Here is a 25892-nt window from a genome sequence, read left to right as displayed (position 1 = left end):
CTTCTGGACCTAGTCCCCTGTGTTCTTGCCAAGCCAAGAAACAGTAAATCCTCCTGCGTGTGAAATGTTTACAAAAGGCCTGTAAACGTGGCCCTGATTCCCGCTCCTCCCAGCTGTATTTCTACTCCATCTCACCCCGCTCTGATGGCCTCCTCAGGCTGCTCCATGCAGAAAGGGGCTTGCCAGAGCAGGGCTTGGGCTCACCAGAGCAGGGCTTGGGCTCCCTGTAAGGCAACTGGCTCCATGGGGGGCAGGACATGTTTCTCAGGAACTTTTCCAGAGCTGCCAGAGGGTTGTGAGTATCTCAGTGAGGGGATTTTTAACAGACATGGCAATTCAACTCGAACGGTAGCAGCTGCTCCAACTGCAGCAATAAACTATAATACTCCGGCTCTTGCAATAAAACTCCCATCTGAGTCAGACTTTACAAATGCTTTACAACTGGTGCTTGCAATTCATCATATCTCTACTTGAATTACTTTCCAGGACCAGTCTCCATTCATTTAATGCAAACTATCTCATCTTGTCCATCTCTACCATGGGTTTCATTTTCCACAGCTACTTGCTGGGAAAATTCATTAACTCTGTGGTATGTCTGATGAAATTGCTGGTTGTAGGGCTGGTGATTTGGATGTTTTTCTTTTCCAGGCCTGGACAAAAAGGTGGTGGGACGTAGCATTGACTTTGGTCAATGACCAACCTTGGTCTTGTTTCTTGGTGTCACAGCAGGGCTTGGGAGCTTTGGATGGGGTTAGGCTCTCGGGATTGGGCCAGGCAACCTGTCCCTCTGAGGATGGTGATGGCCCAGTTTTGGGACCACTCACAGGCCATGTAGAGACAGCAGCATCCTATGGACACATGGCTGGGTAGGTGCATCAATCCGTTGGATCTCATACCCTCTCCTGGCACCGGGCCCTGATCCGACTGGGCAGAACTGACGGAAACAAGTCTGAGTGATGTGTCTGAACAGATATTCACCCAAGTATTTCAGATTTCTCGCACTCAAATTACTCTGTTTCAGAGGAACAGCTCCTTTCTCAACAAAACATCCACAAGGAGGTTGCGCAGCATCCTCCGTTAGGGAGGTGAAGAGAGCTTCTGCCCTTGGCTTCTTATATATGTGATCCTGGTCTCCTCCTCTGGTCCTGGTAGCACTGAGCTGCCACGATGCAGCTCCTGGCCCTCAGTGAGGCCTCAGCTTGGGCTGTTTCTCCTCTGTTTCCCACAGCAGACGTTCTTCTCTGGGACCATCCCATTACAGGAGAGCTTCCTTGCCACAAGGTTAGGAGCTGACTGGTGTAAATGCATTTTTTTTCCTCCTTTATATGATTTGGTCATTCCTGTAATAGTGATTATCAGATTTCTTGCTGCTGGGGGGTAGCTCTTTCCTTGCAGAGGCCATCTCACTCCTCCACAGCTCCTCCTTCTGGGGTCTGGTGAGCCACGTAATGGCTCTCAGTCCAGTGTAACAGGTCCAGGAGCCTCTGCCCTGACAGCGTGGGGTTGTAGTACACCGTCCTGCCGGGAGACAGCCAGCCCCAGGGAGCCCGTCTGTTAGAGACCATCTATCAGCCTCGATCGATAAATTTATATCCAGATGGATCCTTCCAAGCAGCCACCCTTTCCTGTATCACCAGCTCCGTCCCTGCAGCTGCAAGCAGGCAAGCTCAGCTGCTATGAAAGGGGTATTTTACGGGCAGGAGTGACATGCCTCTAACACCCCAAAAAACATTTTGGGGAAGGCGGTGCATCCTCAGAGCCAGAGCTTGGAAGAGAGTCCAGAGTCAGGACCCTCTCTCAAGGGGTTCTTTTGGAGTCTGCTGCGGATGGAGATGAGGTCTTCTGCTGAGGCTGTCGGAATCCCTCCGTAGCATGGCCCCAAGGAGTGTGCCACGGCTTGTTATCGCAGGGAAAAAAAATCAGAAGAAATGGGCTCCTGCAAGGGAGGTTTCTGAACTCCTCAGGCATATCCAGAGAGGTGATGGGGCCTGTCCTGTCCTGGGTGGGGACCCAGTTTGTAACTCCAAATCCCGCAGGTGTCTGAGCTCGAGGGACCACAGGGCTGAGGTTTTACCTCACCTCCCTCCCTTCCTCTCGCAAAATTCTGTTTGCATCTTGCTCTGTGATCGTAGGTGGAAGAGGTCGAATCCAGCTGCAGCTGCCCCGTGTTGCTGGGGAATGGCTGTCTCGGCGCAGCGGGAAGAAGCAGGCCCTGTGCTGCTGCCTGTACCAATCTGTCCGAGTGAGGTTTTGATGACCCCGAGGCTGTTCCCTGATGCTTTCTTCCTTTGCAGAGCCAGCACGGTCCTTGCGTGTCTGCAGGATCTCCTTGCAGTGCCGGCATTATTTTGCTGTGTGAAAGCAGCAGCAATGGCAGTCAGGGACCTTCCCAGGCAGGACATTTGCTCCCAATGCCACCCTTCATCATTGCCCAGGGAAAGCACAAGGGATCCCAAAATCCAGCGTGCCTGCAAGCCGGGCAAGCGGCTGGCTGTCCTGGCCCCTTCACTGCGAACGGCTGCCAGCCCTTCCTGGATGCTCTGAACAGGAGCCAGGTTCCTGGGGAGAAAACGCGGGGATGCCGGTTTAATTGAGCCTGTTCAATGGCCTTCGGCTGCCATAAACCATGTTGCTGTCGGGGCAATGAAAGGAGTTGGGGGGAGGCAGGACAGCTCCCGATTCCCGGACCTGCTCCAAGCCGGCATCCCCTGCAGCGAGGAAACCAGCCGCTAACCCCCCAGCACCTGCAAGGGGCCCTCGGCAGGGACACAGGGGTGTCACTGATGCCGCCAAATGCCACGTCTGGGGATAACATCCCTGCTGTGCATCTTCCACTTTTGCTCTTTCCCGTGGAACCTGTTTCACAAGTACAAGAGGAGATCTGAGTGCTGGAGTAGGGGCTGCAGCGGGTTTTTTAATGCCAGTTAGGGGCAGATGGGAGGCTGAGGGTGCCCATGCCATGTCTGGCAGCCATGCAGAGGGTCCCAACTGGAACTGTAGCTGGTGGCTGCATCGTTGTGGCAGCCTACGGGGACCAACCCCAAGTCCTCAGCAGCAGAATGAGGCCAGGCTCTGCCACAGAGCTGGGATTGCTGGTGCCTTCCTGACCAGCCCCATTTATCCCACTCCTGAGCTATGGGGGACCTTTGAGGCTGGCCAGGGGCAATGCTCTGGGGATGCAGCTGGGGACCTGTTCCTTTTGCTGCCGCAACCCCAAGGGTTTTTCCATACATCCAGGCCTTGAGGACAAAGGGAGCTCCTTTGCTGGACCACATTTGAGCACTCTAGGGTGAGGGGTGCAGGTACGTCACAGCTTTTCTGGGATGCTGCCAGCCTCCCTTTCAGCAGGGATGGAGCGGAGATGAATTCATCCCCATTTGGCTGCAAACAGCATCTCGGAGCATCACCACGTTATCTCTGGGAGCCGCACTGGCTGGCTTGGGCTGCAGACAGAGATGGCTGGAGCTGAGGAAGGAATCCCACGTTGCTATTTGTGGAAGGGACTGAAATGTTCCCGGCTGTGAAGGCTGCGGCTTGGAGCCCACTGGCTTAGCTGGGCCACGTCTGGGGGGAGAGGGGACATTCCCTTGCTGCCTAACGCCACCGAGGCCCCCGCTTTGTACCAGGGTGCAGCTTGACCCCGGCTCCGGTTGTCAATGCTGACCCTGAAATGCTGACACAACACATAGTTTCTCCTTAATAGGGCATGGAAAAGGCGATGCACGTCAGGGCCAGGATTTTTGCTAATATGTTGTGCCTTTCCCTGTCTTTATGTGATCCAGAAATACATTGTTTGAGACCCCTCCTGGGTAAACTCAGCTTTAAAAAAAGATGATCTTGGGCAGATACTTCCTGCTCTGGAAGTATCATCGTCCCAAGCTGGAGAACAGCAAACAGAGTGGGTTTTGTTGAGGTTAGGAGGGTCTACCCTTAAAAATTGTTTGAGACCCTGGTTAACAGGGTCTTGGGCTCAGATCCCTGCACAGAGACATCCACAGCTCCTGGCCACTTCTCCAGAGCCAGTGTCTGATGGTCTGGCATTACCCTGGGGTGAGGACCTTACACGCAGATGTCCCCTCCACCTAGCACAGTGATGGGACTGTGGGTTCCCTGAGTGCCACCCCAAACCCAACCACCTTCGTGGTCTCTTAAGCAAGATGTTCCTTCCTGGCCCCATCCCCCCTCTGCAATCTGCTGCCCTCTCCTTGGTGCTCACAGGCTGCTGTGGAGCTGGGCTGGAGCAGGGCTTTAAATAACCTCCTCCAAAATATATGTGTGTTTGTTTTGGATCGTTTCTGGGAGCTGGTTGACAGCCGGGCTCCAGAAACAGCGGGGTAGGCCAGGGAAGGGGGGAGGAAGGGGCAGGGGTGAGGGAGGAGTGAGGGGAGTTCCTCTAAGCCTCTTCACTGCCAGGGAAAATGCGATACTGCACCATGCTGGAAGAAAAAAGGAAAGCTTTCCTCGGAGCTGAGATATCTCCCGCTCATCGCGTGTCTCAGTGATGGGCTGGGGAAAGGTCACACATGCAGTCATGCTTGTTTGCAACCAGTGCAGAAATGCTGTGTCAATCAGTCCTGTGGTCCATCCAGATGGATTAGGGATGATCGAGGTACATCCCTGGCTTGTTGGTTTTAGTATCTCACAAGGAGGCTACCCTGTCCCCTTTTCCTACCTGCTTTAAATCCTGGGCATCCTCCTGAACTCCCCTGCAGCTCTGCCACAGCTCCATGCAGCCCCAACGGCCGCAGCTCCTCCGGAGGACAAGGCTCAGCAGGTCCCTCTGAGGGGTCAGTTCAGAAAGCACGGTGAGGAGCAACCTGCGGGCTTAGATGCAGGGACAAAAATTAGGGTGCTTTACACCCAGGCCAATTTGTTGCAGATACAGGCTTGGCTAAAATATCATTGGTGGTTTATACAGTGCTAGGAAGGGACCAGCACCTCTTCTGCCACCCGGACACGAGCTGGCTTTGTCTGTGTCCAGGGATGCAGCTGGAGAAGAGCACCAGGAGCTCACAGAGCACCTAAGCAGGTATTTCTGTCCACACTACGTCAGCCCAGTCTGAGCCCTGCGTCCCCAGTGCCCCTCAAATCCATCCATGATCAACCTGGCTCCAGCCCGGCCACAGCCTCAGTCCCTGAGGGAGAGATCGGGAAGAGATCGATGGAGCTGTGGCTTCTAATTTTGGCCAAGAGGAAGTCCCCGTTGAAAACAGCGCTGCTGGACTCCATGGACAGTAGCTGGCACTTGAGGAGCACAGAGATGAAAGGAGACAGGAGGATGGGGCCACCAGAGAGACCACTGAGGTCAGCGTGTTTTGCCAGCCCGAAAGCAAGGGAAGAGAGCAAGAGCAGAGGACAGTGGGCACAACTGGAGCAGGAAAGGGGGACGGGGGTGAAGGACAGCTGTGTCCCTTCTCTCTGGAGAGATCATAGCTCTCTGCAGAGGGTGGGGGACAGCCAAGCTTGGACAAGCCCAGAGAGAGGAGAGGAGTTGGCTGAGGGCAGGGTGTGATGGTTGGACACACCAGGAATGAGAGAAAGGTGTTTGGTGACAAGAGGGGACGCAAGTCCCTCACTGGCAGCTATCTTTGCAACGTGGACCGTGGGCTGCTCCAGACAGGCTCTGTCTCGCCGTTGTCTCCTTCATCTCTCAATTCCTGGACAAATGAATCCCTGGGGAAGAGGGAGGAGAGGAGAGACATGAAGCTTTTCCCACCCTGGAAACTGTCTCCACTGACATCTAGTGGCAAAATAGTCCTTTCCCTGGTAGAGAGGAGAGATGGCTCTTCCAGGCGCTGCTGCCTCCCCGTTGCTCCCCACGGGCGACGTCGGGGTGAGTGTTTGAAGGAGAGGTGTTTTCCCAGTGCTCTACTGGTCATACTGGTATTCCCTGTGTGGTTTGCCTGGCTACATCTCAATGAGGCAGCAAAGCAGTGCCCAAAACACGGGCTGCAAAACACCATTGTTGGGGCAGTGACACTGTTAAAGGGTCCCTGGTGGGGCTTAGCCCAGGAGTTAGCATGGTCCAAACCTCAACAGGGGTCAGGATGCGGCCATCCTGTTTGAGAGAGAGCTTAAACAGCTGGACGAGAGCTGGGCTATGTCAGACACCCTCACCCACGCTCCCAGGTGGATTCAGAGCACGTGAGAGACGTCCCACTCCATTCTGTCCGCTCTTCAAGGGTTGGTACCAGCTCCAGAGCAGAGGTGCTTTCTCCACCTCGCTGTTCCCAGAGCGATCCTGATTGCTGCCTGGCATGTTTATGGGGCCCTGCTCTTTGCTCATCAACTTTGCATGACCTGAGCAGTCCAACCCAAAACCAGAGGCAGAGTGGGAGGTGGCTGCCAGGCATCCCACCCTGTGGCAATGCCTCTTTGTGGGGACACGGGGGCCATCAGCCACTCTATTTCAAAACACTGCTGGCCCTAACCTGCAATCCGCTACTCTCAACTACCTACAAACAAGAGAGCAGCTATGCTGGCTCAGAAGAAATCTAGTCCAGAGTTTCTTTCTGTAGCTAAAAGCCCAAAGAAAAGTGAAAATACGACAAACCTGTTTGCAGCAAACACCCAGTTCCCACTGCCTTCATCTGCTCTTCGTGGGAAGACCACGAACAGTCAGAGCCTGCCCATCTTCTTGAAGCTTGTGTAGGTTGGTAGATCTTCACCACATTTTATCTTTCCCAGGTTGAGTCCCAACCTGCACATCTTACTGCACGCAGAGGTGCTCCCAGACCTGTCAGCATCCCTGCGATGACCCTCTCCCAGGTCTCCTCTACCCTTTTGGAGACAAAAGGATCAGTAGTGCGCACTGCGCACACCACAGAATTATTTACAGAGCCATGAAATGCTGGTCTCACCTCTTTTTTTTTTTTTTTTTGATAATTCTAGAATTTAATTTCTTCTTTTGTTGCACAGACCCCTGCAGCATCCACACCAGGAGCAGAGCTGTGCAATGCCCCTGCCTTCGCCCATGGCCGCTCAGTTTCTGTAAAACCTCTGGCAAGGCTACCCAAGAGAAGACTTCCAGAAAGCCAAGCAGCTCATTTCAACCTTTTTGCCCTTATCCCCCTATCTTCTGGCTGCCTTCTGGGAGGTTTGCAAGGCAGGATTTCCCTTTGCTGACTCTTCCCAAACAGCTCATATTTACCCACTAGCGTGCGGCTATTTTCATTTATAAATTCTTCCCATTATTATGATTTCTAATTGAAATGACACAACCAAACCCCTGCAATCCCCGGACTGTTTAAAAGAAAAAAAATTGCCGCTTTCCCCGTCTTTGGTCACCACAGAAGTTTCAAGCGAGAAATCCCATCCCGCTGTTACTAATTGAACCCAGCGCCCAGATTGCAGAGGTGATGATACCATCACAGGACTCAAAAACCCCCACAGAAGGACTGCCCTGGAGCCACAGTTCTCCTGTTTACCGAATCACTTGCCTTGCAGCGAGGCATAGGGACCACAGCCCTGTTCCTCGAGATGCTGCAGACACAGTAGGAAAGACCTGCAATAGTTTTAAGTTTACAGTTAGCTATCATCCATATTTACAGTTAACTGTTAATAGCTATTGTTAAAATTTACATTAAACAGCAAATTACGGGATAACAGTGCAGCATCCTCTGGCAGCAAAGGCTCCTGATGTTTCCCTGGAAATAACCAAATAGCCCGTCTGTGATTTTCACACCTTTTTCCTGATGGGCATTGCCTTCGTCTGTGACTGCCTTAAAAAAAAAAAAAAAAAAAGTTAAAATTACAGAAGCAGCCCGTTAGGAGAGGGCTCTGCAGATTCCCTCACCTCCCACGGGCCCTCGAGTTCTGCTCCCCTCACACCCCGGGTGATCTGAGGGAAAGGCCTCTTTACCACCACAGCAGGCCTACCACGTAGCAAATCGGGGTGAATTATCTTATTGCCAACTCCTGTGCCCGTTTACACCATCTTTTCAGCCCTTTTAATGCCGACTGAGGGCGTTCACAGCAGCCTGGCTGGGCGGGAAAAAAACCCCACCGGCAGCGCAAGGGTTAAACCCCCCAACATGGCGGCGCGCCAGCGCGCCGGAAAGGACTACATTTCCCATCGGCCCCCGCCCGCCGGCCCACGTGACTCCGCCACCCAATGGGAAGCGGCGGAAGGCGGATATAGCCCTCCCTCCGGGGCGCGCTCCCTCCTTTCCGCCGGGCGGCGCGGCTCAAGATGGCGGTGCAGATATCCAAGAAGCGCAAGGTGAGGGCGGCGGCCCGATCCGCTGCGGCCGCGGGGCGCCTCCATATCGGCGGAGTCGCGCCGGAGGCGGTCCCGGGCCTCGTCGGAGCGGGCCGCCGGCGAGGGGATGGCGGCGGATGCGGGAGGATGGCGGCGGATGGGGCTCGACGGCTCGGCGGGGAACATGGCGGCGGGAGGCCGGGGTGAGAGAGTGCGAGGGGGGCCCTGTGAGGGCCCTGGGATGGGGGGGGAGCTGTGATTCCCCACACAGCCCTTTCATGGGGTTTGCACAGGGGAGAGAGGCTGGAGTTGCGCTGAGGGGAGCGGAGAGGTGCTGGAAGCGGATGAACTTGCTTGTTTTTTTCCTTTTTTTTTTTTAAGTGGAGAGAGTTTGGGTTTAGCGAGTCCCTATTTCTGTAGGTCAGTGAGGCCGGGAGGGTGCTGTCTTGGAGAGGGAGGGAAGCTTGAGGCCTGACCACTGTGGAGGTGGGAGCCCTAGCAGCAGGCCCCTGTGGGGCTGGTAAAAGGAAGTGCTCCTTCTAATTATTTTACGTAAATTGATACCGAATCAAAGTATCACCACGAGCTATGATTTCGGCATGAAGTGTGGCTGTAGCAGGGTGTAGATCAGGCAGTGGTGTACGCTCCTGCTAGAAAGGAATTGTCACTGGGAACTTAAAGGGAGATGCTTTGATTTCCCCCCACTGCTGCTTCCTCTGCGTTGGGGGAGAGTGTGCCAGTCTGCAGGATGGTTCCAGGGATGAATTGCACCCAAACTCAGAATGCGAAAATCTTGCATTTGGGCTGAGCACTTAAACAGAGCTTGACTTGGTCCCGTTTATTTTTCAGTTTGTTGCTGACGGTATCTTCAAAGCTGAGCTGAATGAGTTTCTGACTCGTGAACTGGCTGAAGATGGGTACTCTGGAGTAGAAGTCCGGGTCACTCCAACCAGGACTGAGATTATCATACTTGCCACCAGGTAACTGAGATGCTGCTGTTGATTTTCAGGTACTGTGCAAGGTTGTAAGGGATGCTGCTGCAGGCTGAAGCTTAAAATGGTAAATATTACAGGAAGCTACTTGATAAAGAGATCCTGAAGTGATTTTTAGTGACGCACCAGTGGTACAACTGCTGAACTAAGCTAGATACTTAGTCTGGAAGCTTTTTGGGGTGGTTACAGGCTCAGACCTGGAGACACTTTTCTCAGTCGTACTGTACCTTTTTTTCCAGAACCCAGAATGTCCTGGGCGAGAAGGGACGCCGCATCCGGGAGCTGACCGCTGTCGTGCAGAAGAGGTTTGGCTTCCCTGAGGGAAGTGTTGAGGTAAAACTGTCTTTTGAAACAGTAGCAAACAGGTTGTGCAGTTAGCTTTGTGCACTGTCTGGATGGTGTCAGCTGAAAGGTGGTTTGACTTGAAGATAACTTGGGGCATGTTTTACCTGTTCTCAAAAAACACTCTTTCACTGAAATACAAAATGCTTTGCTGTTTGTGGTAGTTCAAGTGCTGTCACTTTGGCTGGTTTTCTCCGATTTTCCAACAAGGAGAATACAGATAAAATTCTTTTAATGTGTAAATATTTATGGAGAATGTTGCTTTCCCAATATTGAGGTGAGAAGCAGTCTGACAGCATAATAATGTTTGGTGTTCGTGTGTTAGCATTACCCTTACTGAATTCATACTGCTTCTGTCCTTGTAAAGAAACTGTTTTGGTGCAGAAGGATTTTTAAGATTTTTGAGTGTGATACTGTAGTGAAATCGGCAGTAGAGTGATACACCAGTAATTTCCAGTCTTTTAATGTCTGAAATCTGGTGCCCATACTAGTACTCTCCTCTAAAACAAATTAGAGGTGGGGGGGAATGTGTGGTCTGGGATGGTGCTCACAGTTACTCCTGCTCAGCCAGTGCTGCTGGATCACATTATCCAGTGAAGATTGCTGATTATCTCCAGCAAATGCTTAAACATACTGAATGGCATAAACCCTCACAGAGCACATGATGATTTGTCATCTCTAAGAATATTATGTGTATGATTTTGAGTTTCTGCATCTTCTGAATTATTGGACTTTGGTCTCTTGGAGGTGTTGGACTGAATGCACCTTGCTCTCCCAGCTTTCAAAACTCAAACCTTTTCTTAGGTTTGATTTTAATGCTTAAGCAGACATACATAACTGATGTGTTGTAAAAACTGCATCTCAGGAGATGTTCTTGTGATTGTCTGGATACCTCACTCAAGTGATACTTAATGTTTTGGGGCTGTTTCAAGCAGCTCTTCGAGACTGCACCATGGATGTTTTAATAGTTTCCTGACTTTCAGTGGAGCATCATTAGTGTGACTCAGTTCTGCCAGGAGTAGGAGACATGCTCTAAAGGAGTTAAGGGAGTGTAGTGTCTGAAGATAATGCTTCTGCATGAAAATGTGGAAGGACTGACTAAACTGGGTGTACAGGATCGGGTGTAGAGTAGTATGAAGCCCCTGTGTTCTGTTAAATTAATAGTATGTTGAAATACAGCCCTGTTTCTGAGTTTACTTCTTTTCCTTTGTAGCTCTATGCCGAGAAGGTGGCCACGAGAGGTCTGTGTGCAATCGCTCAGGCAGAGTCCCTGCGGTACAAGCTTCTGGGAGGTTTAGCAGTGCGTCGGTGAGTAGAGCAAGTTGAATGTGATGGCACAGTGAGGAAATGTGGGATTCAAATACCTTTTCAAAAAACCACGGACTTGTCTTTAGTTTGAAAATTTAACCTAGTAATGCACTTGGGGAGAGCAGTTCATATTTTTGATAATTCTGCCGTATAGAAGCTTTTTGTTTAGTACACAGGTACTTTTGATAGTAATACTTGGAAAATGTATTTCAGATATAAAAGTTGAAATCTTAGAGTAGATCAGATTACAAGTTGTCTGACTGGTCTGCATAAATCATGCATTTATTTTTTTGTGAATATATGGGTGGAAGAGTGAAACACAATTTCAAGCCTTCTGGGTGAATTGTAGTTCAGGTGACAGTGGCCTTCTCAGATCCCTTCGGTGATGATAAGATGACGAGTCAGAAGTGGGTGGCTCTTGTTGCGGTACCTCCGCAGTGTCATGTTCTGTGATGCTGCGTGCGGTTCTTCAGCAGGAGCGTCCTGTCATCATTGAATGATTTAGAGGCATTTGTCTGAGAAGGGATGAGGAGCTGCAGTCCTGATGTGGGTGTGTTGGCCACATTCAACTGTGAAACTGCTTTTGTGTTACAAAGAGTGTGTATTTGTCACTGTTTCCATAATCTTACAAGGCCCATAAGTCACAAGAAGTTTGTCAGGCTGGGTTTAACAGTGCTAAAATGGTGTGAAGATTTTTGCTACGTTGTATAGTATTGACAGAACTTTGGTTGCACGGGTGCGTGTTCAGAAGGCTTTTTACAAACAAAGGTTGAAATTTCATTGCTTGCGCTTGAAATGAGTGTAAAATGCCTCCATGGAGCCATGTGGATTTGTCAGAGTGGGAGTAACGCTGTGGCTGTCGCTGCTCTTTCCCCGCAGAGCCTGCTATGGTGTCCTCCGCTTCATCATGGAGAGTGGTGCCAAGGGTTGTGAGGTGGTTGTGTCCGGCAAACTCAGAGGTCAGCGTGCCAAGTCCATGAAGTTTGTGGATGGCTTGATGATCCACAGTGGAGACCCAGTGAATTACTACGTCGACACAGCTGTGCGTCACGTCCTTCTCCGGCAGGGTGAGTGGCTGGGATACAGATCCCTTTGCAGCTCTGTTGGTTTTTTCTATCAGTGCTTTGGAGCCAGAAGATCTCAACTCCTGGGGTCCTGTGCCTGTAGGTTGGAGGTTTCCCTCTGTCACCTGTGCGGTGGTAACTCACATGATTTTGATGCACCACTGATCTTGCAGAGTGGTTCAGTTGTGCTACTACTAGTTGTTCTGACTCTGAAAATCTGTTATTTTCTTGGGCTTTTGCAACTAAGCTCTCACTAGTGGAGTTTGCATGTTACATCTGAAGTAGAATATTATTTGCATTTTTGTTATGTGAATGGGGAATGGAGAAGAGGCCTTCAGCAGAATTGTATGTGGTCGTCCCAGGTCATGTGCTTTTCCAGATACTGATTTGTGTCCTATGGCCTTTGGGGCTGGTAGCAAGACAACTTACAAATCAAACGCATATTGATTATTGACAGTTTAGATTCTGGCTTTCTTGGCTCCCAGGGAGTGGGCAGACAGAGCACAGGTACCACAAGACCTACGAAAAAGCAAGTGTCAAGACAGTTTTCCCCCATTGCTGTGCTCTGTCAAGTCTTCCCAGCTAAACCAGCCAAGCCTGCTTACGCTTGTCCTCTCCTCTGGTAAAACGCAGATGACTTCTGCATCTTAATTGGCTTTGGGTTACTTAATTGCAGAACACTGATGTAGGGATACTGGTGTAGACAAAGCTATTTCCACCTTCCCTTCGGTGATGATACGATGACGAGTCAGAAGGGATGTCCTTGTGTCATTGCAGCCTGTTCAGTGCCATGTTCTGTGGTGCTGTGCTAGGGCTGCCTTGAGCAGGATGTCCTACTCATTGGATGATTAGAGGCATTTGTCTGAGAAGGGATGCAAAAAAAAAAAAAAAGTGCAGTTTCCTAGGAGAGCAAGCTGAGTTATCGCAGGAAAGGCAGGGTTTAAAATGAGTGTTAGCATGACTTAATGATGTAGCACATTTTCATCGTAGTCCCAGGCTGCAGTTAGCAAAGGCGGTGAATTGGATAAAGGTAAACACATTGATGTAAAATCACAGTAAACTAGATTTTTAAGCTATAGCATGTTTCTGTTAATCAGGTTGCATCTTCAGTGTTGTTGGGAGATGTTTTTGCTGCAGATAGTGTATTTTGTAACCTTGCGGCTTGTCCCTGTGGAATGTGTGCTTGATATTTTGTGTCAAAGGAGCATGTCTGTGTTTTTCTGTCACTCTTCGCAGGAGTACTGGGGATCAAAGTAAAGATTATGTTGCCCTGGGACCCAAGTGGAAAGATTGGCCCCAAAAAGCCTCTGCCAGACCACGTCAGCATTGTGGAACCCAAAGAAGAGATCTTGCCCACCACCCCCATTTCAGAGCAGAAAGGTGGCAAACCAGAACAGCCAGCCATGCCTCAGCCGGTTCCCACTGCCTGAGAGGTACGTGCCTGCGAGCGGTGGCAGGGATTTGTGTGGAAAAGGTGTCCCGTCACCCAAAAAGCTGTCAGGTAGCTGGGGTACTGGGAAGAAAAGCTGCTGCGTTGTACCGGGTGCATTGATGAGCTGGGTTGGGTTTAGCATATTGCCCAGGATGAAGGGGGCATGGTGTAAGGCGCGCTGTGAACCAGTTATGCACACCCTTCAGTGAAGATGAGATGACGAGTCTGAAAGGAAATATCCATGTCCAAGTGCCTTGTATCGTGTTGTGTCCTACAGCATGGATCTGGGGACCTTGGGTTACAGTTTGAGTGACTTTGAGGCATTTGTCTGAGAAGGGTTCATTACCTTGGATGTTTTCACATTTTACCACCTGCGACCACTGTGCAGTTGACAGCAAAGGTGATATATTCCTCATATACCACCCCCCATGGCATTCAGTTTGGGATAGACTTAGAAGCCAGTAGTGTTGAGCACAATGTGTAGGCTAGTTTCATAAGTAAATAGTCATGGTTTGAAATCCTGTCTCCCCGAATGAGTAACTTGTAAGACAGAAATTGATAGCTTGAAATTGTCTGAGACCTGCTCTGGATTGTTCCCAGTGAAAATGTGCAACTTGTGGCTTTTAAAAGTGTGGTGTGTGGTTTTTTTTTTTTTTTTTTCTTTTTCTTACTTTCTCTGATTAGAGCAGCAGAAGGCACAGGGCCTAAGGCCTCTTCCAGGAGACTTCCTTAGCTGCTAGTGAAAGCCAGGCTGCGTTGTTCTCTGTCTGAAGCTGGCCTTGTGTGAACAGGGGGAGTTCAGGGAGCTTGCAGGGCAACAGTGAAACAAGGCAATCTACCAAGATCTGCTCCTGTGGGGAAAAGGGGGATCACTGGCTAAAATGCAAGAAGTGAGAGATGCTGTTTAATTTGAACTCTTGAAGCCTGTTTGTTCAGCATTTTGGGTAGGAGAATGGTTATGGGAAATTATTTGCCACCATCTCACTCGGTATTTTGTTGTTTTTTTTGTTGTAGGGTTTGTAACATCTGCAACCAGAAGCTGACTGTCCCTGAAAACATCTCTTAATAAAATCACAAAAGACAGTGTTTGTGGAGGTGCTTTTTTTTTGCAAGATGAATTCCAGGAGAGCATTGCCCCCACCTTTGGTATGGAAGAAATTCTGTTGCATTTCTTCCAGCTTGTAAGTTCACTCTTGCAGTGAACTTACCACATCCTGATCTAAACAAAGTGGAGAAACAAAGCTGATTGCTGGGTAGAGCTGGAGCAACAATCTGATATTTAGGGGGTCATGAACGACACTCCATGAACAGGAGTAGTAGTCTTCACTTACATGCCAGTTGCTTTCTCCGAGGTTTCCAGAAGGGGGAGTGTTTTTAGCAGCGTCCAAAGCAGTTGCAGTAGTTTATACCTTCCCGGCTTCAACTGAAGTATTACTATATTTTGCTGAATGCTTTTTTTCGCCTCTGTTTCCCCTGTCACTGAAGAGACGTTTACTAGGTGACTTTCAGGGCTGTAGACTGTATAGGAATGTTATAGTTCCTGTTAGGGTCAGATAACCTTAGTTGGTGGAGATATGGGGTGAGGCAAACTTGTGGGTTTAATATACACAGTAGTTGGGGGGAGGGGAGAAGTGTACGCTCTGGATGTCAAACTTTCTGTCTTAAGCTTTGAGATTGATAAGTGATAGGGGGAAAACTTGTCTTCCTTTGAGGCTTGAGTAGACAGTCTGTTAATTTGTCACTGTAGTAATAACAGGCTTTAATTAGCTGTAGGATAACACAGGTAGAGCCTGAGGTTGATAATAGATGCAAGGCTAGTTAATGCTATTGAAATGCATAGTCTGTAGGAAGGGATGTGTTTTCACTGCTCTTCCACTGCTGTGTATGAATTACTTTTGATGCAGTTGTCTGCTGTGGTGAAGCTAAAGCCCTGTAGCTGAAGCAGCGAGACTGAACATTTGATCAATTTTCACGTGGAGATTTTTGTTCTGTCAGCTCCTTTTCCAGTGTCGTTTTCAAAGTCCGGTGCAGTAATAGGAAAGAGACTGTTACATATCATAAGAGATCATGTTGTGTGCAGGATCAAGGCTTTGTTTTGTTCAGACTTTGAGAAGTTCAGAACCTGTTTGTTACATTAACAAAAATTGTACAAATCTGCAAAATTCATTGCTTAGGAATAAATTTTACATCCAGATCTTCATTTTCAGAAGGCTTTTCTGCAGGAGCTAGGCACAAACTGGAATTTCAAACTGACAGTGTCAGGAACTGGCCTGTCTGGCAGTGTGTATGGATGTGTGAGCCTCAGCTTTCCTGTTCCCAGTTCCTCTGGCAGCCCTCCTGGAAACACGTCCTGGCAGGGTGATGGCTGAGGAGCTGATTAAGGCTGTCGGAGGCAGATGTGCTTTCTCAGGGTGGCAGAGAACAAGTCTGATTTCAAGTTTCTGTGCACATCTTTCAGTGGAAAGCTTTAAAAAGTTACTACGTGTTAAGTGTTAGAGGAAGTAATACCAACTTTTTTTTTTTAAATATGAATTTGAATTTGTAAAAAAAAAAAAAAAACTGCAAAGAAGAAAAAAAAGGTGACAGACTGGCTTTTTCACTTCATAGGAGCAGGAAATGTGTGAAAGCTGGAAGGCCTGGAGCAATAGGAGAGTGACACACAGTGCAAGGCCTTGCCTGTTGTGTCTGGATTCTTACCCCAATGTGCTAGACGACGGATCAGCTAGAAATTTCTCCTGCAGTCCTCCAGTGAGGGCTGGCTTTCCTGGAGATTGCTCAGTTTCCTTCTGGTTTAAAGCCCTTCAACCTGGTCCGTTGGCCTCCTAATCTCATAGTGCTCATCACTGGTGGAATCGAGAGATGTTTGGTCAGTTGTAAGATTGAGATGCGCGAGTAGTGGGTGCTGCTGGTACCTCTCTTGCTAGGTCCTTTGTGTTGTGAGAAGTTGAGGACAACGTCAAGGATTATCCCATAATGGTCAAGGTTTGTGTGTGTGAACTGAATACCTTTCTAGTGTGCATTGGTTGGAGTATGCCACCACCACCAGCTGTTTGAGGCTGCTAAAGGAGAGGTAGGGGACTCATTAAGTTCCCCGAGTCCTGAGGCTGCTGTTTTCCCTGGGATGAAAAACAGGAGTATTAAAAGCTGCTTGCAGGATGAGCTGGGGATAGGAGGAGCTCTGGAAAGCTTTCAACTTCCTTGCGATATTGCTATTCCAGGTTGGTGGTGTTCCTGGGCTGCTACGGTTGGTGCTGGAGATGGCTTCTGTAATTTTGTGCAGTGAAAGACCGATATGGCAGCCACCTGGTGCTTTCTCAGTCCATGAGGAGCTCCACGGGGAAGCATGTGCCTGCCTGTCCCAGGCGTGTGTTGTTTTGGCACAGGGAAAAGGGGAGCTGTCTGTGGCTTTAGCTTTGCCTGTGACTGAGTGGCAGAAGGTTGCATGCTTGAATGGACAGCAGGGACACGGGGCCACCAGGGTCTGAGGCTGCTGGATTTTCCAGCTGTGGAAGGCATGTTTAGATGTGTGGCCACAGCGACGATGCAGGCTCTTGCAGTTCTTTTGCCTCCTGTTTCCCTCGATCGGATCCCAGCTGGAGAAGCTTTGGATTGTAGGGTGAGGAAGGGTGGTCCCTGTGGCTAACAGCTCGCTTTTTATTCCTGTGCTGCCGTATTTTAATAGCCATTTGCTGCTCTTAAATGGCAGAGCAGGGCTGTAGGTCCTTTACCTGTGAAGCATTAAAGATGTTGGATACTTGCCGTTTCAGGAGAAAAATTTAAAAGTTAAGTGAAAAGCTGACCTGCTAATAGTGTTCCTTTCCCATGATGGCCATGTCTTGGGAATTACAGAATCCCAGACTGGTCAGGGTTGGAAGGGACCTCTGGAGCTCCCCCAGTCCCACCCCCTGCCAGAGCAGGGGCACCTACAGCAGTGGCACAGGACATGTCCAGGTGGGTTTGGAACGGCTCCAGAGTGGGAGACTCCCCCACCTCTCTGGGCAGCTGTGCCAGTGCTCTGCCGCCCGCACAGGAAAGAAGTTCCTCCTCATGTTAAGGTGGAACTTTCTATGGTCAAGTTTGTGCCCGTTCCCTCTTGCCCTGTCAGTGGGCACCACTGGAAAAAGACTGTTCCCATCCCCCCTGGCACCCTCCCTTGAAGGATTTATCAGCATAATTCATCTGTTGTGTATTAAGTGTAATTTTTGTCCATAATTGCCAAGTTAAGAAAGGTGTATTAGATTTAAGGATGGCGAGGAACCTCTCTGAGCGTTTTTAAGAGCATTTTGCCTCCACCCAAACCCTGCAAGGGACTGTGGCTGCTGGAGGTTCATTGAAAAAAAAAAAATTTTATTGCAAAATTATACAACTGTCACTGTGTGGTAGAAGAACAGACAAATAAAAGCCATCAGACGCCTGCATCCACATGATGCAAATTATTCACAATATCCCACAGTGTGTTCTTGCCTTACCCACCCCCCCCACCCCTCCCATCCTCCATAACGTGCGACAGCGTGTGGGTTTTCAGCGCGCCGATTCCCCGGGTAGTGCCTAGCATACACACTGGGCTTTTTAGGCTTCCTGTGCGTTCGGGTACGTCCTTGTGGATTGCCTCCTACCTCCCAACGCAGTGGGGAAAAGCACCTGGGAATATGATCTGGGAAGAGGCTTAAGGACAAGAATCTCCCATTCCGGCTGGCTTGGATAGGAATTAGGGCAGATGAGCTTTTCTCCAATTGTGTAACCTTGCAAACCTGGTGAAGGCATGGTCGGGTCAAACTTGGGGGGGTGTGAGCTGCTGTATTTTTGGCTGTAAGAACTGCCTAATAAGAAATTTTGTAGTTTTAACTTAATAAATAAGTGGAAATAGTCCTGTGTATGGTCTGAGAAAATGCAGTATTGGGCTTCTACGTAGCAACCTGACAGTAAGCACGTCGGCAGGGAAATGAAAACAAAGAGCTATGCAGTCACTGTCCTTACTGGTTCCAGATAACTGGCACCTAGATTGTGATGCACAGATTTCTCTCGTGTCAATAATCTTGTCATTACTTGCTTTATGATGTCTCTCAGTGCGTAGCAAGGCTGACCTGACACATGCTTCAGTGCTCGTGGGATCGTATTAGTTACTTTAAATAGTATTAACCCGAAGATATCCCTGAAAGAGAAGAAGATAGGAATAGCCTCCAAGTCTAGGCTGGAGCAGGCTGTGAAACTTGCTAATTATCAGACATAAATATAAATACGTTTGGTTTTCAGCATGCCCTTATCCAGGTCAGCCAACAGGGAGCTAAATTATCACGGAGGAGAGGACCTTCAGAAAAGGGTCATCAGGAAGTCAGGTAAAGACAGCCCTAAAGCTTTGTATTTCAACAAGAAAGTGGAAGCGAACCTCATCCCCCTGCCTGTGAGAAGCCAACAGGAGTCCCTTAGCCTGCCTTGGGAGCTGATAGCTACCAGCCCTGGGAGGACCTTCACAGTGGTAACTGTCTCCTTCCCAGCTCTACATGCTGATGCGGAAGCACCAAGAGAAGGGGAGTTCCTCTGTTTGCCTGGGACAGCATGTTTAATTCCAGATGTTGGCCCAAGAGCCCCCTTCGTGATGCCCAGAGGGGTGCAGCACAGCCATTTTTGGCATGCAAGAGTGCTGAAGGGACCTCAGGTTTATCTTTCTAGAAGCACATCTGCTCTTTGGCCTCTCCCTTTGGCCTTAGGGGCTGACACCCTTAAGCCACTTTACTTCTCTGTGAAGCGTTGAGCAAAGCTGCGCTTGGCTTTGCAGTGTGTTCTAGCTAAGGAGCTCCTGACCTCTGCGGTTGAAGCATCTAACGGTCATCCAGAGCAGGGTTAGGCAGGACAGAAGGGCACAACCCCATACAATCTCTGTTCTTAAAAGCTGTCATGGTCCTGCTCAGCTCTCAGGGCAGTCCCTGTAGAGGGGACTGGACTGTAGAACTGGCCCTTGGTGCTCTGTTGAATACCACTGAAGGTAGAAGAGAGAAGCAAGAAACAACTGCAAAGCGACCACAGCAGCTCTGGTGTGGTCCCACATAGCATCAAAGGGGGACAAAAGTGGCAGAGCTAAACACGCAGAAGCGTTTGAGATGGAAGGGTGGAGGGCTTGTGCCTTTGCAGGGCTGATGGTAGCAGTGAGGTACTCAGCAGGAGGCTAAACTCTAGCGCCGGGAGGAGCTGGGCATCAGCCTGAACATCTCAGCTGAGGATGCCGGTGGCTGAGATAGTGCATGCCAGTTCCCTTCCACTCCTGGTGACCCTCTTTGTGCCAGGCTCTCCTGTTCCTCTCTGGAGGTGGGTTTGTGCAATAAGTATTTTTGGGGTGAGGTAAAGTGTATGCTGGTTTCTCATCACAATGCACCCTGGTCTGAATAGCACCCATAGTTCGAGAAGGATACAAAATAGTGTTTCCCCTTTTTTGAAATCCCCCCACTAAAAAAAAAAAACACACAAACCAAAGCTCTGGGAAAAAAAAAAAAAAAAAAAAAAAAACAAAAAAAAAACAACAAACCAAACTAACTACAACTCATCACGCATCTTGTCGCCTTTGGGCCTCACGAGCCTGCCGATGAAGAGAATGGAGTTGGTTTTACTGTCCTTGATCATGAAGATGAAGGGGTGGTCAGCGTAGAAGAGCTTGGGGTTCCTCATCTCCTCTCGGCCATAGATATCAGCATCGTAGGGGTTCCCTTCTGTGTCCCATTCAAGAGCAGCAGCGTGGAAGACGTTGGACAGGTAAAGGTCTTTCTTGCCAGAGATCTTTGACAGGTCAGCCTTGGTTTTGTCAATGGCTTCTGTCAGGCCCAGATCAGCCAAGTGTTTCTAGGAGGAGAAAAGAGGTTAGCAACTCTCCCAGAGATGACACAGTGCAATCTTTCCAGCCACAGTTAGACTAGCTGCTGGAAGGAGGATGGTGGGCACAGATAACCCAGCATCCCGCTGTCTTCTCTCCCACCTCAAAGAACTGGAAAGCCCAACTGTTTTCCTTTAAGGACCTCCTTTACCTGAAGATCGTGGCTGACTTCCAGGATGACTTTAGGCAGCGAGATGGCCACTGATCTCTTCTTCATCTTGCCAGCCCAGGTTTTTAGCTGCTCCCTGTTCAGCAGTTTCTCAACCCTCTCCAGAGGCTCCACGTGGTTTGGCATGATAAAGATCATGCTGGAGAGCTTGTGAGCGAGTGGCATCTCTACCACCTGCAGCTTCTCTGTCTCATCATCGTAGTAATTGTAGAGACCTTCAGATCAGAAGAAGGAAATGGTGAGATGTGGAGCAGAGGCAAAGCTACCCACAATCTTCTTGTGAATTCACCCTGGACTTTCCCTAACCAGTAAGGGAAGCCAGTCTGAACGCTGTTCTGGGACCTGGCCCAGCATTATTGGGAGTTGGCAACAACTCAGAACCGGGCCCCCGTTTGTGTGATGAGCTAGGATTTATTTCTAACAGCTGAGCACCTGGTAGTAAACATGGGTCATCTCTGCTCACAGAGAGATGGAATCAGCAGAACAAGCCCACCCTGCTTTGTTCTCTCTTGGTTTTTGCCTGTGAGGCAAAACAATCTTGGAAGTAGTTGGTGGAAAACTGAGTAACGGAGCAGTGGGGAGTGTAACTCCCGTTGGACTTGACGTGGGGCAGGAGGTTGGCAACTCACCTGTGCGATGCATCATGGGAACTCCCACAGTGTAGGAACGGGTCACCATGAAGCCACGGTTGTCCACCATCTTATGGTGGAACTTCTCATCCCAGTGAGCTACAGGAGAGAGAAATTCAGCTTGTAAGAGAAGGGAATGGGTGGTAATTTTGCGCACAGTGAAGAAGAGCATGCCTCCAGTGCACCTGGGATTTGTTCCCCTTCCCATGTGGGCTGCCATGTGTTGGCTCAGGCTAGGTTTTGGGTGACTTGTACCAAGAATTGAAAGTAGAACTTACGCTTGAAGAACATAGCGTTGACAATGAGGGCCCCGTCAGTTTTCTCAACGTCTTTCGTGACCTCTGGGAGTTTCCCATCCGTGGTCTGGGCTGCCCACTCGTTAATGGATTTCAGGGCACTCCTCTTGTCTCGGAAGTTGATCTTGGAGTGCTCGTAGTTGTAGTGTTTCTTGCTGTTCTTCACAAAGTCGTCGGCGAAGTTGATGGAGGCAGGGCCATACAAGCGGTTGCCGATCTTCCAGGTGACGTTGCGGGCTGTGCTGTTGCTGACCTCATTCAGGAGCTCGGACAACCCACTGTGCACGTAGTCGTCGTTCAGTTTGTCTGCGCTGAGCACTGCCTTGGCTTGGGAGGCAGTTGTGGCCTTGCCCCCGAGGGACACGAGGCCGAGGGAAGAGGCCACGACCACAGGGGACAGCAGGATGTTCTCCATGTTCTTGTCTTTTGCCATGGCATGGTAGAGGTTGAAGGCCAGTGTTGTGCTGCGGTCAGCCAGTGTTGTTGCCTTGTCGCTCAGCTTCCTGTCCTCCGAGGGCACGGCTGCCGCGAGGCCGCAGAGAGCAAGCACTGGAATAATCCACATGGTTTCAGCAGCACCAGACACCTCTGAGGACCTGCTGGGCAAGAAGAGCTCACCATGATTCAAGCCCTTCCTGAAGCATTCAGAGACCCCAGGGGCTCTTCCAGTGAAACCCACTCCTAGGCTCAGGTGATAGAACATCTTGTGTCAACCTTCACTTGGGGTACAGAATCCCAGAATGGTCAGAGTTGGAAGGGACCTCTGGAGATCATCCAGTCCCACCCCCTGCCAGAGCAGGGGCACCTACAGCAGTGGCACAGGACGGCATCCAGGCGGGTTTGGAATGGCTCCGGAGTGGGAGACTCCCCCACCTTTCTGGGCAGCCTGTGCCAGTGCTCTGCTGCCCTCAAAGAAGTTTCTCCTCAGGTTTACATGGAACTTCCCATATTCAAATTTGTGCCTGTTACCTCTTGTCCTCATGTACAATGATCCCAAGTCCACAATGGGCAACAATTAATCTTCAAGAATCCCGGCTGCGCTCTGGCATGCAAAGCCCGTGCATTTTGAACAAAAACTTCCTTTTTAAAGCAATTTACTACATTACTATATGTTCCCGTACAGCAAATGATTTAAGGGAGAGGTCAGGCATTAGAAACAACGGATATTTCTGTCCCCGGAGTAGCAGGTCAAACCTCTGCCCTGGTCAGGAAAAGCTCAAAGTGGGATGTTTCTGCTGCCCGAGGGCCATGTAGCAGAGTGCTGCCCATCGATCCAGGGGCTATCGTGGTCACCGTATGGCAGGGATTGTCCTCTCGGGGGGACCCCAGCTCGGTACCCAAATGTTCAGCTTTCTAGACGCTAGATGGAGCGCATGAGCTTCCACCAAGTGAAGTCAGAGGGACCCCTTGAGAAGATCCAAGGCTGTCTGGTCAGCTCTGTCTGATTTAGTTTTGCCTGTACAGCCTTGCCAGGGAGGTACTGGGGTGGAGGAAGGTGGTGGACCCCTCCTTGCCCCCACCAGAGCCCCTTCCCGATACGTTCATGCATTAGGTAGATTCATCTCATCACAACGTAGGTGCACCCATCCCCAGCGAGGGCTCTGAGCTACTATCTGCAGACTGACCAGTCCTAAACACCGTGTTTCAAAGCTCTTTGGAGCTCATCCCGCCTTTCTTCCTGTTCCTCAGACCTTCCCTCCTTCCTGACTTCACCGGGCTCCCAGCAAACCTTCCCCATGGCGGATCCCCGGGGCTTAAATTCCACCTTCACGCCCAAAGTGAGCTTTTCCTGCCCAAAGCGAGCTTTCCCTCCACAAGCTGCATTGTGCCCAAGGCTACATCGTGCCCAAGGCTTACAGGGGAGTTGCGTTCCTCGGTCTTCTCCCACCCTACTCCTGGCCAGCCTCGGAGCCCGCTCCCTGCGTGCGGAGACAAGAAAAGGAGCTGCAACGGGGCAGCTTCAGGGTTAAAGCAAAGAGAGCAGGAAGCGAAGAGCCCGCTGGGATTACATATGGAAGGAAACACGCGCACGTAGCCCCGAAGGGAAGAGACTGCGCAGTTGCACCAGGGACCTTTTGCCAGAGTGGGAATTGCGTATAGCCTCAAGAGAGGGAGGCAATTTGTATCCTAAAATCCTTTTTGGGAGCAAGCCTTCCGTTGAAAGGAAGAGCCATCCCCGGCTACCGAAGAGCAGAGACTTGCGCGACGGGCTCAAAACTGCCCTCGACGCACTTTTAAGGTGCAGACGGCATCGGGGGTGGCAAGCATTGAAAATCTGGGGGGGGTTTCTTTCCTTTTTCTTTCCTTTTTTTTTTTTTGGTTTGTTTTTTTTTTTTTTTCTTCCCTTTTATTTCTAAAGATACCTTGAAACTCTTTCATAGTGAGGTCAACGTTTGCCTTTTTCATTCTGAAAGAAAACAGATACACGGAGTAGTTCTCTCGCGAGCGACGGGCGGCCCGCGCCCCTCGCACCCTCAGCTTAAAAAAAAAAAAAAGTTTCATTGCTTCAGAGACTGGCGAGAAATTTGGCCGGGCTGTGACGGGTGACGCATTCCTGTGGCGGCGAGACAGAGAAATTTTGCCCATCATTGGATTACGGCTGAGATTATTGGTGAATTCGTAACCCAGGGTGAAAATAGAGGGAAATGCGGCGCAGGGGGGGCGGAGGAGTGCGCAGCCGATAGCATCCTCTCCTGTGTTCCTACAGCCCGGCCCTACAAGGGGGACGCCCCGTGCCAACGTGGCATCCCAGCAGACCTCCTCGGGGCTGCTGGGGACCCGCTTTCCTGGTGGGATTTGGAGGTGCCATCACCCGTGACGGCCAGCCGGAGGCACGCACACCCTCCAGAGGTGTGCACCCCTTCGAGGACTGTCTTTTCTCCGGTGGCCAAGACAAAGCCGCGGGACGGCGGCGTGTAAGGAAAAGGCCGTTTCCATGTCAGCAGCGGATCGTGAGACTTCGTTAAGGCGGGCAGAAGGAGAGGGTTAGTCAGTTTTGTGGAAGGGTGAGAGCTTTCCCTCCGGCGCTGGGCTGGTGCCCGGGGTCCCGCAGGCTCCCAGGCTGGGCAGGAGCAGGGGCTGGAGGCTTTCTCCAGCCAGAGCTGCTCCGGGACCACTTGGACCAAGTGGGTGCTTCCCTTATCATCCCCTTCTTCTCCTTCTTCACCCCCCACCCCGAAAGTTTATCCTGGGTGCAAAACCAGGGTGCAGCTTCACTGCGAACCGGAGGCGGTGGTGGTGAGAAAATCTTTTAATGTCTTTTCTCCAAAAAAAAACCCACAACCCAAACCAGAGCCAGCTTGTGGGGCAGAAGGGACCCTACATATAGCCCCGATCCCAACCGGCTTCAATGCAACCTACCCCCCCATGCACCCCCCTTTCCTCCCATACACCCCATTTCCCCCATGCATTCACTTTCTCCCGTGCACCCCATTTCCCCCCAGCACCCTTATTTCCCCCCATGCACCCTATTTCCCCCGTGCACCCCATTTCCCCCCAGCACCCTTATTTTCCCCCATGCACCCCATTTCCCCCCAGCACCCTTATTTCCCCCCATGCACCCTATTTCCCCCGTGCACCCCATTTCCCCCCAGCACCCTTATTTTCCCCCATGCACCCCATTTCCCCCCAGCACCCTTATTTCCCCCCATGCACCCTATTTCCCCCGTGCACCCAATTTCCCCCCAGCACCCTTATTTTCCCCCATGCACCCCATTTCCCCCCAGCACCCTTATTTCCCCCCATGCACCCTATTTCCCCCGTGCACCTTAATTTCCCCCATGCACCCCCTTTCCCCCGCTTACCCCCTTTCCCCCCACGGACCCCCATGTCCCCCACGCACCCCCATTTCCCCCGCTTACCCCCTTTCCCCCCACGCACCCCCTTTCCCCCACTTACCCCCTTTCCCCCCATGCACCCCCATTTCCCCCCTCCCCCCCCCCCCAATACCCCTCCCCCGACTTCCCAGCCCTATGCAGGAGCAGGCAGCACCCCAAAATAACACCCTGCCGCAATCTCAGCTTGGCCACATCCCTGCCTGCCCAGCGGTCCTGCCAGCCCGGGGCTGCCCCCCGTGTCCGTCCCCCCCCCCCCCCCGCCCCCCCGGTCCCCCCCCCCTTTACCTGCGGCGGGGCGCTGCTTTGCTCGGTTCCCCTGTGCACCTCGCCGTCCGGCGGAGGGGGTATATAAGGGGCCGGGGAGAAACTTCTGGAAAGTTGGGAAAAAACCCTCTCAAAAAACGCCCGGGGAGGGAGAGGAAGGGGAGGATCTCGTCAAGCCCGGCCCCGCTGCTGCTGCTGCTGCTGCTAAAGGGGGGGGGGGGGGGGAGTCCGGGGCGGGGGGGGGGGGGGGGACGGGGACGCCTCGTCCCTCCTTCTGCCGCTCTGCGCGGCCCCGCAGGAGGGCTGCGGGAACCTCTTCCGAGCCCAAAAGGTGCTTTTTGCATTTTGTTTCGGGGCTATGGCCCATCTTTTTCCATTCCTTCCCCCGCCCCCCTCTTCCCCCCCCTTAGGATTTCTTGAGGCTGGATGGTTGGCAGTGCGTGAAGCGGGTGATTTCTTTTTTTTTTTCTTTTCTTTTTTATTTTTATTTATTTTTTA

The 25892-nt window shown here is 50.9% G+C and overlaps 2 protein-coding genes across 3 annotated transcripts; one reads left to right on the top strand and one right to left on the bottom strand.

Annotated features, from left to right (window-relative positions):
• The first annotated feature begins 8156 nt into the window (after positions 1–8156).
• On the top strand, positions 8157–14424 carry RPS3 (ribosomal protein S3). The gene is made up of 7 exons (XM_082487377.1): positions 8157–8221; positions 9050–9180; positions 9432–9525; positions 10748–10842; positions 11722–11909; positions 13143–13339; positions 14353–14424. Exons 1-6 carry the CDS (start codon positions 8192–8194, stop codon positions 13334–13336), a joined length of 732 nt encoding a protein of 243 aa, XP_082343503.1. The 5' UTR covers positions 8157–8191; the 3' UTR covers positions 13337–13339; positions 14353–14424.
• A 3240-nt stretch (positions 14425–17664) lies between these two features.
• SERPINH1 (serpin family H member 1) lies at positions 17665–25492 on the bottom strand. Of its 2 annotated transcripts, XM_082482212.1 has the most exons (7): positions 25416–25439; positions 23658–23701; positions 23152–23213; positions 21277–21890; positions 20999–21097; positions 20352–20584; positions 17665–20169 (listed from the first exon to the last, which is right to left on the bottom strand). In XM_082482212.1, exons 4-7 carry the CDS (start codon positions 21857–21859, stop codon positions 19867–19869), a joined length of 1218 nt encoding a protein of 405 aa, XP_082338338.1. In that variant the 5' UTR covers positions 21860–21890; positions 23152–23213; positions 23658–23701; positions 25416–25439; the 3' UTR covers positions 17665–19866. The 2 variants fall into 2 exon arrangements, with proteins under 2 accessions (XP_082338338.1, XP_082338337.1); XM_082482211.1 differs by lacking the exons at positions 23152–23213; positions 23658–23701 and having other exon boundaries at positions 25416–25492.
• Positions 25493–25892: the final 400 nt, after the last annotated feature.

The sequence above is a fragment of the Vanellus vanellus genome (assembly GCF_965231255.1).
Source record: "Vanellus vanellus genome assembly, chromosome: 1".
In the NCBI taxonomy this organism is placed as follows: Eukaryota; Metazoa; Chordata; class Aves; order Charadriiformes; family Charadriidae; genus Vanellus; species Vanellus vanellus.
This window is presented reverse-complemented; position numbering and strand designations above follow the sequence as displayed.

What these genes read in the sequence shown, in the direction of transcription:
- RPS3 (XM_082487377.1), top strand. Translation starts at nt 8,192, where the DNA reads ATGGCGGTGCAGATATCCAAGAAGCGCAAG. An exon ending in ATTATCATACTTGCCACCAG is followed by an intron (nt 9,181 to 9,431) that starts GTAACTGAGATG and finishes CTTTTTTTCCAG; the next exon opens with AACCCAGAATGTCCTGGGCG. An exon ending in GGAGGTTTAGCAGTGCGTCG is followed by an intron (nt 10,843 to 11,721) that starts GTGAGTAGAGCA and finishes CTTTCCCCGCAG; the next exon opens with AGCCTGCTATGGTGTCCTCC.
- SERPINH1 (XM_082482211.1), bottom strand. Translation starts at nt 21,859, where the DNA reads ATGTGGATTATTCCAGTGCTTGCTCTCTGCGGCCTCGCGGCAGCCGTG. An exon ending in CAACGCTATGTTCTTCAAGC is followed by an intron (nt 21,098 to 21,276) that starts GTAAGTTCTACT and finishes TCTCTCCTGTAG; the next exon opens with CTCACTGGGATGAGAAGTTC. An exon ending in TCCCATGATGCATCGCACAG is followed by an intron (nt 20,585 to 20,998) that starts GTGAGTTGCCAA and finishes TCTGATCTGAAG; the next exon opens with GTCTCTACAATTACTACGAT.